General features: G+C 40.5%; 1 protein-coding gene across 3 annotated transcripts in view; it reads right to left on the bottom strand.

The window, feature by feature from the left end:
- Nucleotides 1-14903, bottom strand: part of mgat5 (alpha-1,6-mannosylglycoprotein 6-beta-N-acetylglucosaminyltransferase) — a 98743-nt gene that overhangs the window by 58169 nt on the left and 25671 nt on the right. For all 3 annotated transcript variants that reach the window (XM_085149937.1, XM_085149936.1, XM_085149938.1), the window contains exon 4: nucleotides 75-151. In XM_085149937.1, the coding sequence (XP_085006063.1) occupies nucleotides 75-151 (77 nt within the window). The remainder of the gene's footprint in view (nucleotides 1-74; nucleotides 152-14903) is intronic.

The raw sequence follows: 14903 nt of genomic DNA on the forward strand, positions 1-14903 counted from the left end.
TCCTTTTCACAGCTGTGCTCAGAGAGTGGGATGGAGAGGCCTGTTTTTAATGTGTGTTTGTATGTTTGATTCACCTTGAGCTTGCCCTCGCAGTGAGGGAAACCATCCAAAGGCGGCAGCTCGCACTTCTCCTGGGCTCCGTTTAGGAGGTCTGGATAAAGAGAAAGAGAGAGAAACTAAATCAATAAGGTCGAGTCAGTCAGCTCCAGAATTCTTTATCTGTCTGCGTGGGTTTTTTTTTGTTGTTTTGTTTTACTGGATACATCACTATTACACTGGATATAATAGAGACACAAATATTAACATCTGCAGTTCACACTGATGGTCTGAATTGTGAGGGGAAATGGAGCATGTGTGGAGTACACAAAGCCCACACACAACCGTGTCACACATTTATCTTTCTAGCTCTAATCACACTGTCAACACCTTCTTTATTCCCCCTTCTGTCGACTGCTAACTAGTTTACATTATAATACTTACAATAAACATGTACTATGTAGGTCATTAGGGCTATTGTGTGCGACTGCCTACATTCTGAATGACCTATCAGATGTCTTTACAATACACAAAGAATTTTAAATGCAAACACGTGGATACAAAATCTGTTTTTATTTTTGATCTTGTTGATGTTTATCCACTACTTCTTATCCTTAGGCTGTAATAACTGGCAATGCAATCGCAACAATTTCTGCTACTGCTATTCTGCAGAACACGATGGTAGCTGTGACAATACAAGTTTAAACAGATGCAAAGTGATACAAGAAAGAAAGCAGTAAAGATACAAAAGAGTGTAGGAATTGTTTAGATGTGATGCTCCACGGACAAGAAGCATCATATAATAAGGAAGCAATAACAAACAATGTTTAAATTCAAAAAGCTTTGCTTTGGTTAAATGTCACCTCTTATGCTTCTCCTTATTTTCTGTCACATATAGTAGTTAACAGTCATTAAACCTGCCCAAAATGAGGTGGGTGTGTGAAAAATTCCCTTTTAACAGAAAGAAACATCCAGCAGGACCAGGCTCGGGGAGGGGCAAACATCTGCTACGACCTGCTGGCAGTGTGGCGAGGGAGAAGACACAGGGGCAATGACAATTTTATTTATACAACACTGACTCCTCCAGCCTACATGTCAAAGCATCCTTGGGCAACATGCTGAACCCTTGAGCTGCCCCCATCTTAAGGTGCTTACAAAGACAGGACTGCAGAATGTGTGTGACTTTGTGAGTGAAGCTTGTGGTAACAAGCCAGTAACCAGCTGTTCAAGCCTTTTCTGTACAAAAGGTGGCCAATCAGAAGAAAGATGGCTGAAAGTGAGCTTGTTTAAAGCTGAGTGTCTGCACCAAGGCCCAGGATAACAAACTAGGATTATTATGAACCATGGTCTATGCAAAGGTACCTTTGTAGAGTCCAATGTAAACATCACACTGGAAAGGAGGGCCCACAAATGTACTTTAAAGTTATTTTCTGCAAATTGAAGACAACAGCATCTGTTTGACGACTCGAGAGCTTCGTCTTTGTGTCTGTAATTTCAAAGTAGGAACTCATCACATTGTTTCACTTGAAACTTGATTAAGACAGACCAGCGAATAAGAAAAAGACCTGAAAGTGCTTTGAGGCTGTGCGTTAAAAGAATTTGCCACAAGATGAAGTTGTACTCGCTCCTGCTCCAAATAAAACAAGAGATCACAAGGGTTGATTTTTACTTTAACCTAAACTGGAAGTTTTGCACAAGTATTTATGCCCATGACATGAGTCATCAGACAATGTGACAAGAATTGCATTAGACCTATTGCGCAGTGTGAAATGAAATAAAATTACACAATCATCCCAGTGCAGAACACTCTCAGCACTTTATGTCTTTTGGATTTGCAAATGGAGACTGGCCATTACCCTGCGGTCAGGGATGATGGTCATCCGATAGTATCACCTTCGGCTCTGTAGTCTTAACTCCATAAAAACGAAAAACCACACAGGGGCAAGAGCTGCACCAGCTGAAGCTGCAGTGATGCAAACAGTAGAAGAAGAATAAAAACCAGAAGCAGCAGTTGGAGGAGCGAGCTCCTGTGAGATCTCCTCCACACTGATTTGAATGTCCCTGCAGGATTAACGTGCATGGCCCGCACGGCTCCCAGTCTTATAATCATCTTTTCTGATATCGTCATTCAGAGTCGTCATCCGCCCTGACCTTTAGTGCCAGGATATAAATAATGGAAGGCAAATGGATAAAAAGCTCAGAGGTGAATGCCAGGCTGACGTAATGAGTTTGCGAGTGGTGTTTTAAGAGGAAGCTGCGTGCCGTTATGGAGGCGTATGCATGGAGCTAATCAGCAGCTCCAGCAGTGGGTCAGGCTTCTGTGGGTGGAAAGGGGGAAGGCGGAGTAGAGGCTCAGCTTATTTGCACTGTTAAATTGCCGCAATAAACAACTGCTATCAATAACTATCTCTCTGTCTACCTCTTTCTGTTGCTCAGTGTGTTTTCAGAGGAATGAGCATCATCATATCAAAGAACACCTCAACAGTTAGATGCAGATCTACAGAAACTTTACATTCGTTGCCTTAGTCATTACCCAGGAATGCAGAAGAGGAGGTTTCGAGTACGCAACAGATTTGAACCGTTTGAGTCAGCATGACATACCATTAGCTTCTTTTCAGGTTTGCGTTTTATCTTCTGTAAGCTATTAACCAATAAAACGCTTGTTGGAAGTAAAGCTGAGCGTTTCGCTATAAAGGTGGTGTGTATTCCCCCATTCCCCATTTTCTCTCTTTAAGCAAACCTCCTCTCTTACTGCAGTCCCAATTCACCATCCACATATACACACTGGTTGCAGCTATCCTCTGCCATGCTGCTATATACACACAGTTTAGGACAGCACAACACAATCACATACAATAAATATCATTTTCAACATCCGTCGATGTTGAAGTTCATCATCAGCCAATGATAGCCTTGATTTACTGCCAGAACAGCCACTCAGCCTTCAAGAAGCTTAAAAGAAGAAATACCTGATTGTGATATGTCAACGTTAGTAATGTTGGTAATGGTAGTACACCACAAAACAACTTCTGATCTTATGAAATGTCATTCTGCTGATAAGATTTGACATTTCTTTCATACACACCCGAAGTGCAAGACAGAAATTGGGTGCTTTCCATAAGAACGTGTCAGAACCCAAAGACAGACGCCCCTAGCGAAAGTTAGTGGGGCTGAGACACCAAAACAGCAGTCAGAAAGACTATCACACAAACAGATTCACTGTTTGGACTCCGTTACCACCCCCGATAAGGAAATGATTACCACAATTCCTACAGAGGTACAACAGCAAACCAGTCGGAATAACATAATAAAAGGAGGCTGGAGGCTAAAAAACCAAATAATAATAGCTCTTTGTCTTGGGCCGACTAATTACACCAAACACATTATTTCTTACAGTAATCTTAAAGCACAATGCACAAGATTTTTTTGGCAATTCATGTGAAGTTGATGCTCTGCAGAAAACTGAGGGAAGCTGTGGGAGGCCTGAGAGCCACTCCAGTATCTCACAAAAGATGGACACAATCAAAGCCTCTTCTTGTTTCTGAGAACAGCGGGAGCTGAGCAACAAACAGCCAGAGTAAGGTTTGGCCTTCTATAAATGAATAATGGAGGCCGGACCTGTCTGAACTATTAAACATTAGATGGGCATAGAAACACAGCCATAAAGAGATAGAGATATAAGATATATGCCAGTAAGAGGCTTGTGTGTTATGAGTTAAGGTTATAGCACTGTGCGTTACGTTACTGATAAGTTATCAGATGTACTTTGGAACAAAGTAGTTCTTCCAGTTGCTGTAAGAGTCTCCTTGACTGCACTGAAGTATATAGGGTGTTTATTTAGCTTTTGGCCTAAACTCACCATGAGAATCAAGCTTTATCATAATGACGGTGTAGGACTGGAGAGCCACTGATTTATCGGCTGATATCAGCATTTGCATAATTAGCATAATGGCCCATAAAAGAAAATTTATGCACTGTGTGGAAATGTGTTTATGTTTAATTTGTCACAATAAAGAAAAAAACACTGGCTGACCCATCGGAATATCAGATTTTGAAATCACCAAATATCAGTCCTGGTTTTAAAATACTTAAATCTCAAGGTTGGACCAAATGCTAATATTACATCATGTCCTACAGCGATGCGCTTGCCCTTACAATGAAGCTAAATTTCTATATTTTTTTAAATAACTTTTATTAAAATATGCAGTCACTATAAACTAATTCCCCTTACTATTTCACATACCAGAGTTACAACTTAATGACACCTTATGAAAGCAAAGCAAAAAATGAGGAAAGCAAATAAGAGAAAAAATGAAAAATAAGAGAGCTGTAGCTCTCAAACCCATGGGGAGGATCACACTTGTGTGAAAACATCTGGGCTACGTTTGAAATGTATCTTGTTCTTTTCATCGTTCTTCTTTATTTCCTTTGAGTTCCCTGCTCTTCTGTAAGTCACAGTCTGCTGACTGTTTGTATTGAATAAGCTAAACAAATGTGACTTGTGATTTGCTATTTGGTGACGGGGCCATCTTGTGCAGCACACAAGATGGGTGGATGGAATGACAGGAACTTGCACAGAGCGAGTTCCTGTCATTCCATCCACCCAGTCAGTCTGCCAACCAACCCAACAGACCAACCAAGCAAACAGCCGAAGAGGCAGCCTGTCATTCAGCCAGTTGGTCAGCAAGCGCCAACGCCACCAGGCAAATCTTCTCTCCTAGCTGTAATGAAGTGGAAGAAGCTGTTTCCAAAGACGACCTAAATATAGTTCCTTTCATGATCAAACGTAGAAGAGGTGGTGCTGTCTCAAAAGGAGCAATTTCCTAGTTATTCACCTCTGCTACACCAGGGATGTTTAGGTCGGACAAAATGACCTGCTTCACAGAGAACCACGATCATTTTCAGCACAAATCATCTACTGCGGCACATTAAAGCTGGGAAAAGCATGGCCGAAGCAACCCCGCCCGGCAGGTGCATCAGCAGGGCCTTTACTGACCAGAAAAGAAATAAAGAAATTCCCATGTAGAAATAAGCCTCACAGTTCCTAGCTGTCCTGCAGCTTGACGTTGAATCAGATGATGTGAAGCATGACTGACGTCTATAAGCGACAATTTGAGGTGAAAAGCCAAGCAGCAAACCACACCTCAGTCAGTGTACACAAAACAGAGGCAGGGAAGAGAAAACAATGCATGGAGCTTAAAACAACAAACTCCTTTAAAGAGTATTCCAAGAACAACCCACAAAGCTGTTTCTAGGAAATAACCTGGCTTATTTCTAACAGAAACAAGCAACCCTGTGAGGGATGGCTACACAAACAGAGAGCTGATGGTAGAACTGCTAGAAACAAAAAAACAAACATACTATCATTTTTACTTTTGCTTTTAAAATAAAAGTGCTATGTTAGACATGTAAATAGTTCATGAGTTAACCAGAAAAAGTCAGTTAAAGCTGTCATCAAGTATTCTGGTAATTCATAACATAATTATGTATCCACGTTAATAACATTTTCTTGAACGTGAGCATATTATGTACATTTTCATCTCCTTTCTTTATACAGAGACTCTACTAGAGTTGCTTTGCACGATTCACAGTTCAAAAATATTCCTTATTTAATAGACAGCAGTTTTAACTCCGCCCCCATACAAGACTATACCTCCCAACCAAGCCTGCTTTCTTCTGATTGGCTAAACCTTGCAGGAAATGGTGGGTGTGTCAGGCCAAAAAAAAAGGTTACACTTTTGTACCCTTTGTAGTGAAAATGAATCCCTAAAAGGATTTATTCGTTCTAGATTTTTTTCTCACAATAATAAAAATACAGAGAACCAGAGGAAGAAAACAGATGAGATCACTCCACCTTGCATAAGATACACAAGAGCTCACAGCACTGAGGTCACCATTAGCCAGCTCCCAGCACACAGTGTTGGCCATCTGAGAGCCCTTAAATAGCATCATCTCTGAACAATATGTGATATTACACACAAACACACACAGAGGGTTTTTCTTCCGTTCCCTGTCCCAGTGTGTATGTGTGTTTGTCCAAGTCCATGAGGTAATCTGACATTTGACAACTCCAGAACTGGATTGAAGACATCTGGTTTATGTTATATGTGGTTTCTGTTATTCTCTGTATCCATCTCACTCTCAATGATTTCCCTCTCAGGCGTTCCTAACTAAAAACCCTCAGATAACGTGACATGTGCCAAGGCCCTGCTTTAATGGCATAATTTGGTCAGTGGGACTCAAATAAGTCACCAAATTAACTGGAATGCAAAAGAGAAGGGCTGTGCAAGTGCAAGACGGTAAGAATCTAAGTCTCAACAATACAATTAGCTAAACAAAGACGCTGGAGCAATGAGCAATTTTAAAGCACATGATCCGTCAACTGTCACTATGGTGACAACTGAGATAAAAGCTTGAAAAATAAAAATGAAAAAAATAAATTACAGAGGGGAGAAGTGCAGCATATCCTCTGTCGCCGTGTCCTCTGATCCACTCGCTTAGAAACACTAATTTTAGATGCACTTTGCGAGAAGAAGCAGAGGTATCAGCGAGGGTACATCTCAGCAGCAGCTCATCAATTAGACACGAGGAAGGCTGACGAGCATAGTTACCAAAGAGAATCGACAGATGTGCAGGTGGAGAGATCAGCGACTGTCATCAGGGAGTGCTACGAACAAGTTCAACTTAGCTCGACTCTCATTGGCTCGCCTGGCTTCACACAAACCCTATCATAAAGCTGATTATCCACCACCTCCTTAGGCTATGAGCCTGTTCAGCCTGTTAACAATGGTTCTGCTCTTCACTTTTAACTCAGCTGTAAGCTGTCTACTTGGGTTCAAGTGCGGAGTTAAAGTTCAAGTTAACGCTACGGATGCCACCGGCTGACCTTAAGGGTTTCTAGGAATCAGACACGTTAAGACGTGATACAGTTAATGTTCCTTTCTGCTGTTTTCATTTACTTCCCTGTGACTTTTAGATCTGTATTTGAAAGCTGCAGACAGAGCTCACTCAGAAGAGAGGAAACTGTGTGACCTTATATATGAGGAAGTGACATGCGACACTAAACATTAAACCTGTGAAATCTAATTCATTCAAAGCTTCCCCTTTAAAAATATTTTAATAGCACATGTCCCTTTCCATTACAGTTAAATTAATAATTGTCTAATAAGTCAACTCAATTATATCTACCTGTTAGAAAGTTTTATTTCTATAAATAAGGAACACGCTAACGGTTTTGTCTTACTTCCTTTTCTTGCTATTGCCTCACATCAAGAGAAGCAGATATCAACATTATTATAATCAACTCAAAACTGTGAGAAAACAATTAGTTAAAAGAAATACAAAATGAAATTAAAGACGTAAACTTTAGGAAAAAATAAACACTGACAGAAACGGTACAAAATAATAATACTAATGTCGTTAGTTTTTTCTTTTTTAAAAAAAAAAATATGGTCAAATTTACCAAGACAACAAGCACAAAGATGTGTTGATGCGTATGTTTATGGAGACTACACCAGTGTTCAGTGAATTCTAAATCTAAATGCAATAAAAAAAACATTAAAAAAATAAAACCCTCTGGTACAGGATATACCACATACACATTCATTCACATTGTTAAACAAAATGTTGTATTAATTATTAAAGCAGAAAATGCCAGAAACACAAAAGTTTAAGCCTAACTTTTGAGTACACTGTAAAATGTGATGCATTTTTTTATAAACTGTGTAAACTCACTGCCTCAAAGAAAAATGGACATAAAATACTATGATAACCAACGCATAGGTAGGACAAGGCAGCTTAATATTATCTTGAGATTGCTTGCTTAAGTAAAAAAGCTAAACAAATGTAGGCAGACATTTACTTACATTTGTTGTACACAAGCTTTTCTTCATGTGTAACGAGCTCAGTGTCTCATATAGGAAATTACGTTTTATTAAAAGCTTATTAATAACCCAGAATAACACAGAGTACCTCTCTGTGTTATTCTGGGTTATTAACTGCTACATGAGCCCTAGCTATGTTGGCGAAACATTTACACTCTCAGCAACACAAACTTTGGAAACCACAACATTCATACACTAAATACACAACTGAAGTAATAATTACATCACTCCAAAATGTAAAAAATGTAAACATTAGGATTATAGAAGGATTACGGACAGCTTTTGCGTTTACAGTGTTTGTGTATATTGTAAAACTTGACCTGCACCCCTTAAATGAAACTCCCAAAAGCTACTGAAAGCCATTTCTTTAGGCCAGGCTGCCACCTGAAGGGACCGCAGCAGGGTAACACACACACCAGAGGGGCTTCCCAATACGAGGCGGCACGTGTTTGGAAGTGGTCAAAACACATGTGTCTCTCTGCCTTTGGTCCACACAAGTGTTCCACTGCAAAGTCCTGGAGGCTAAAAAACCAAATCCAAATTTCCCCACGTAACCCCAACATCCAGCCCACACCAAGTTTCCTATTACTCTCCCTTCCTCTGTTGCACAGAACAGAAACTCTGTCTGTAATCAATCCCTCTTTTGTGCTTGAGCAATCTGATCGGTTCGCTGTTCCCTCCGAAAATGGAGCACGATGCCGATTTTGCACCAAACGCGACACAAGGACACAGAGCTGCCAGAAAGCTGTGATTAGCTCTCATCATTGCTGAGCTATGACTAATGTTCCACTGCTGATTTCTACCAATTGTGGTTAGAGGGGCAAGGCTGTGAAGACTGGCTTGTGTCTTCAAAGAATTCACTGTTTTGATGACAGATTTTAAACAGACCTGAGAAACTAGAATAAAAATAGCAGCAAGTTTATTGCAGATGTTCCATTTCCTCTGCAAGGCCTGAAACCTTGAATTGTTTCTGACCAAGTGCTGGACACATGCACTCTCTGCGACTGGTGTTACAATGCAAGATACGGCCTTAGAGGAAGGGGGCTGCACGATGGAGGAAAATATGCAGAGAATTTGGTTTCCTGTCGTATGTGGATGGGTGTCTGAACATGCAACCCAAATATGAACAAGCACGGGCGATAATGCAGTCGTCAGTCTCTGTGTGAAAAAGGATTGGATTGCATCAGCTCTGCGTTCATGTGCGCCTGCTGCTCTGTTCTGTCATCTGGATCCTGAAAAATCTGCAGCTGCAGTGAATGAAAACTGGAGTGAGTGTGTGTGTTTATCCGTCTATTAAAAAATAAATAAATAAATCAAAATATATAAAATATGCCTGGGGAAATGGTTGATATTTGGGGGAAGGAGTCAAAGCACATTATATTCCTATAGGGCCGGAGCAGCGGCTTGAACCAGCAGAGCAGCAAAACTGGCACAGAGGAAGAGGATGTGGGGGGGAAGAGAGAGGGCAGCATACAAAGAGGGGAAAAGAAAAAAAACATGGAGCATGAAGAGACTGAAGGTAAACAAGAGGGACGAGAATTAGAAATGGTAAAAGCAGAAAAATATGGTTTGGCGTTTTGGACCTAACACACCGTTAAACTCTCAGTGTTTGTTAGATTTCATAATTAGCAGATTCCCTGCAAACAGTCACTGGGCAGAAAAAAAGAAAAAGAGGGAAGTCGTAAGATGAGAGACGAAAACAAAGAAGAAAAAGTTGGATGCACGTGTCGCAGCCAATGGCGCATCAGCCCCAGATGTTCCTTCCACTCAACCCACTCAAGACCTCAAGGGTACATACAAGCCTGCCTGCGGGATAAAGGGCTGAAATAGAGAAATAAAAGTGTGGAGGGAGAGGAGCGACACGAGGGGATTTACACTATGTGACCTCACAACAACAAAAAATATCTGTATCTGTAAAGAGCCTTCAGATGGGCTCTTAAAAAACTGGCCATCATGACTCCCTTTTATCTAATCTAATAGAGTCAGATGTGTTATCCATGGAGTATCTTATTCATGAGACAGATTTCAACGTGCTTTAATTTTGCAGCTGTTCACTGCTAATGATCGAATGCACTGTTAGAAAGAGCGGATTGGTGAGTTTTGTGTGGCTGCCGGTTGTAGCTTGACAACAAGTATGACAAGACAAGTATGGCATGAGTTTGACTATCGTATGGCAAAACTCGAATGTCCATTCATTGAAAATCAGACTTAAGTACACAGTTTGCTGCAATAGATACTATAAGGTAATGAAAGTATGCACACGGGGCAATTACAATCACAGTGGAAGAAGTTTGCTGTGCTTGACGTGCAATCACGTGCGAGTGGGAAACGTCCTGGAGAGGCTCAGTCCACGTCAAACTAAAACAGACAGGTACACACAAGATGTGGAGGAAGTAGAGCAGAGTGAGACTTTCTGCCAAGAATGCCACATCAAAGCTGAACTCTTAACATGCATCGGGCTTACTTTATTGATTTATATAGCACTCTTCACAGGATTAAAAACTACAAAGTGCTTCACAATAATATATAACAGATAAACATAAAACAGTACAATCAAACATAGAGCACAAATCTAATTAAAAGCTAGTCTAAATAAATGAGTCTTAAAATGATGTTTAAAAGAATAAATACAATCCAGGCAACGTAAAGATGGAGGGAGAGACTTCCACAGCCTGGGGGCCACTGCTCTAAAAGATCTATCACCTCTGGTTTTAAAACGTGTTCGGGGAACTACCAACAGCATTTGATTAGATGATCTCAGACTGCAGGGGGAGTGTGAGGTTCTAAAAGATCAGAAATATAGAGAGAAGCGTCATGATTCAAAGCTTTAAAAGTCAGGACTAAGACTTTAAAATGAATTCTAAAACGTACTGGAAGCCAGTGCAATGAGCATAAACTGATCTACTGTGCTCTCTTTTTTGTATCTTTGTTAAAAGCCTTGCCGCAGCATTCTGGACTGACTGCAGACGGTCAAGATTCTTTTTGCTTTAAAGAGCCAGAATAGTGCCACTTGACTTTGTACTGGGAGCAAAAAAAAAAGAAAAAAAAGAAAGAAAAAGAAGATAAAATTATCCTCAAAAAATTAATCCTTAAAAATTAAAGTTGAGATTAAAGTTGGTTGGTGAATGACTGCATTAAGAATGGGTGAGACTGAATGGTACGTCAAGACCGACGATGCTAGATTTTTAAACGCTAAAGTTTAGTCTTCAGTGCTTCTGTTATAAGATTTATCCATGTCCGCTCTAACCTGTGAGACACTGTAAGACATAAGATACTATCTTGCAAAGCCACCCTTACTGCTTAATGTGCTGCTATACCAAGGCTTTAGAGCAGAGTACTGACAGCCACAACCACAACTAGAAAGTAAATCTGTAAGAAACACTAAAGGGCGAAACTAAAACACTGAGAAATACAACACAAATCCAACAGCTGTAAAAGCAATGCTTCACATTCTGGTTTCATTTATGCTGCTATGCAACATTCAAAGATTTTAGGGTGATGAAAGTCAGGATTCGTGGGAGGATTTTAGTGTGTGGGAGTGGATAGCATCTCTCTGCAACTTATTAGCAATGAATTGAATTGCATGTGTATTTTATTAGTTTTCATCTGTACACTGAGAATCCAGGCCTTCAAAAACAAGATGGTATCCAGTCTAATCTAAACCCAAGTAGAAAAATGTATATTTTATTAAACTGATAATAGTGAGGTCTTGTTGTGAGGTACATTGGACACACAAGTGGCTTTGGAAAATGAGGAATATCGAGCAGATGAATAAAGAGAAAATAAGGCACAGTGAGAGAGCCACCAGCAACTCCCAGCAGAAACACTATCCTCGTCTCTTTCCTTTGTTGATACTGAGGATTGGATCTCATCTTTCACTGAGAACATTAAACAGAAAATCAAGCTGATCGATAGCTGAAAGAGACAAAGCGGCAAAGATGCCGCGAGCGGTGAATGCAAGCATCTCTGTTTGTCCGGCGGCGTCTGAGAGACGGTGAGCTGCAAATCAGCCAAACATCACCAGTGGTGTGGCTGAGACGGAAGGGACATTGATAACCTTAAACACTCGCAAAGGGAAGAGAAATACATCACAGGGGGAATGAAACGGAACAAGTGAGAGTCGTGGGAGAGCTAGATGCTGCAAATCACCACCTGACCGTTCGTTACATCTATCTCCATGCCTGGTGTGTGTGTGTGTGTGTCTGAAGAAGGAGATTACATAGACTCCATGCCAGGGGCAGAACTTTGGATGAAACACGGTTAGAGAGGTTGATTAGCTACATTAGCAACAGCGTGGTGAGACATGGCATCACATGCAGTTTGACCGGGCCCCATCTGCTTACTGCTAAGAAGCAATCTAAAGGCCACCATAACAGACATCTGTGCCTGTTGTCTTTGGCTGAAGAAAAATCCTATCATGTTAATGTAATTCCTCAACCTCTAATGAAGCTTGTACAACACACAACACAAGGCAGCTGCAATCTCAAGACGGAAGGAGCTCTTCACAATGTCTAAACAGTTGGCAGGGAACTACCAGCATTGTATGCAAATCATTCATGGCTTTATGTGGCTAAAGATCTGGTTCATTTTTATTTCAGCAATGTGAGATTTAAAGGAGTGAGGAGTTAAAGACTCCTCACTCCAGTAGTTTTGGTTTGTAGTCTCTCTATGCGCCTCTTTTCTGTTCCCTCTTTCCATTGGAAACGGCGCAGTCCCAGAGCTGCTGCTCAGCTCCATCTTGATAGCAGCCTCCCTGAAAGGCAGGCGTGTTGCACTCACTGTCCAGATTCTTATCTCTGTAATTGCGTTCCAGTCAGGGAGGAGCGCCGGTGGAGCTGGCAACAGCACTGCCCCTGCTCCAAGACAGAGGACATGCTCCAATGGAGGCTCTGGAGTGCTGGGGCCTTTAGTTCAACTACCAAGAGAAACATTGGTGCAGCTTTGTCAGCTTTGACATACATTTAGGCTCCAGATGTCTCTAAAGGGTGCCACTGGTTGTTTTAGGCCAACAGGCCACTGCAAGTTCACTGAGATGAGTCACAGGTCCAGCTACGATTTCTGTGGAACAGGGCAGTTCAAGCCAAGAGTGCTCTGACAATGTTTTATCACGATTGCCTGCAAAGGCAGGGCTCATTAACCGCCACCTAATGTCAGAAAACCCGCTCCATCTAAGAAGTCTAGCCTTCCATAAACCTCTACAAATATTACATCTATTTTTTTATTTTTAATTCCATTTCCATGTAATTATATGTAAGCTTTTTCTTCACTATCTGACAGCCACAGCTGCAATTAGCTACTGATTAATCTGCTAATTCCTTGGTTTGCAAAAATGTAATTAAGCTGTAATTAATGAGGTTTTATGCTCAAATTTAGGACTGGGTCATAATATTACATTTTGTTTGTGTGTTTGTTTGTTTTTAATTACATATATTAATGCATAGATATATCTTCATAATGGAGATGGAATGGGACAATATTGTTGATATAGTTATGCTTTGATGTTGTATTACGTCTCCATCTGTACTTCACAGAGCAAGACAGTGCTGCTCTTTCAACAATGGATATAAATTTATATAATAAAGTTTGACAGGACACATTTATGTAATCTTAACCTGGGGCAACAGTTGCAAAGTTTGTTTGATTTGTGGCGGCTATCGCCACAGTCTGCTGAGTTTTTTGGGTTTTTTTTATTATTTCACAGAAAACTGGCGCTGCTCGATACTTTCACTGTTGATTTGACTAGTACATTCAAATACACCACTAAATAACCAATCAAAGCAGCAGCAGACAGCTCAAATTTTTTATGAGGCGAAATTCCTCATTTTGTCAATGGAGTCTGGTGGAGCGTAACAGCTCTGCTTCCTCGTCGTAAAGGCCCGTCTGACAGCAGGTGAAGCAGTGAAAATGTTCTAAATATAGAATCCACTAAAACAGATATCGATTCCTTCTGTTTGGTGGCTAAAATTCATTTTGCTGCCAGCCATGCCCACAGCAGAGTACGGCTTTATTTTCTGTACAGGTGGGGCGTGTAAATTCTGCCATCAGCTACAGGTAACACAGTAACTGCAGATCAGAACCTTATGCAAACACAAACACACTGCAGTATTGTTACCCCAAGTAAAAAAACAACAACAAAAAACCACTGCTGTTATTTTGAACATGAGAAAGAATATGCACAATGGTTTTAATACGCTTAAGGAAAAAAGCTCCCAAATGAGAAACAATATGACTCCTGGTCTAAGGAGCTTGGAAAGAAAACCATCTGGACATCTTTCACATCTCATCCAAGAAGCTTCAGAACTGAAGAAGCTTCTCTGATCAGAGGTGAAACGTCGTCAAGAAACTGAAAGATGTCCAGACGATTCAATGCATAACACTAACTTGATAATCTTGATCGACTGAATATCAACTATCAACTAAATCAACCGATGAGCCAAACATTTCGGCTTCACTAACAATTATAACAGCTTCTTTTAAAACCCTCCCTGTCTTTCTTTTTTTAAAGCCCAGAGTACTCTGGCTTTTGATTACATCATTTTGAGTCATTTCACTGTACAAACGTTTCTATTAGTGAAAGAGCAGAGGACTCATAGAGTACAGTCAAAGGCAACCTTCCAAAGATGCTAAAGAAGAGCAGAAAATTGCTTTAGTGCCAGGCAAACAAACCAAGGTAGGTGAAAGGATGTGGCATTAGAACGACTGCAAAACAGGCTTTGAATATCACAGAAACAGGAAGAGAAAGTGAGGGCTTGTTTTTTTTTTACTGAGCAATTCTAAAAGTCGGACAGCGTCTGGGACCGTTACTATATTGATTACTGTTTTTTCATTATCACATTTTCTTTTTTTAATTTGCATTTGTTTCAAAATGATGCATCCAAGGTTTACCGCAGCTCACCACAGGCCTGTGCAGGGTGGTTACATATATAGTTATAGAATATATATAGAATATAAGCAAAAAAATAACAGTTTTTAAACAAAATAAAA

Source organism: Neolamprologus multifasciatus, chromosome 23 (assembly GCF_963576455.1).
Source record: "Neolamprologus multifasciatus chromosome 23, fNeoMul1.2, whole genome shotgun sequence".
Lineage (NCBI taxonomy): Eukaryota > Metazoa > Chordata > Actinopteri > Cichliformes > Cichlidae > Neolamprologus > Neolamprologus multifasciatus.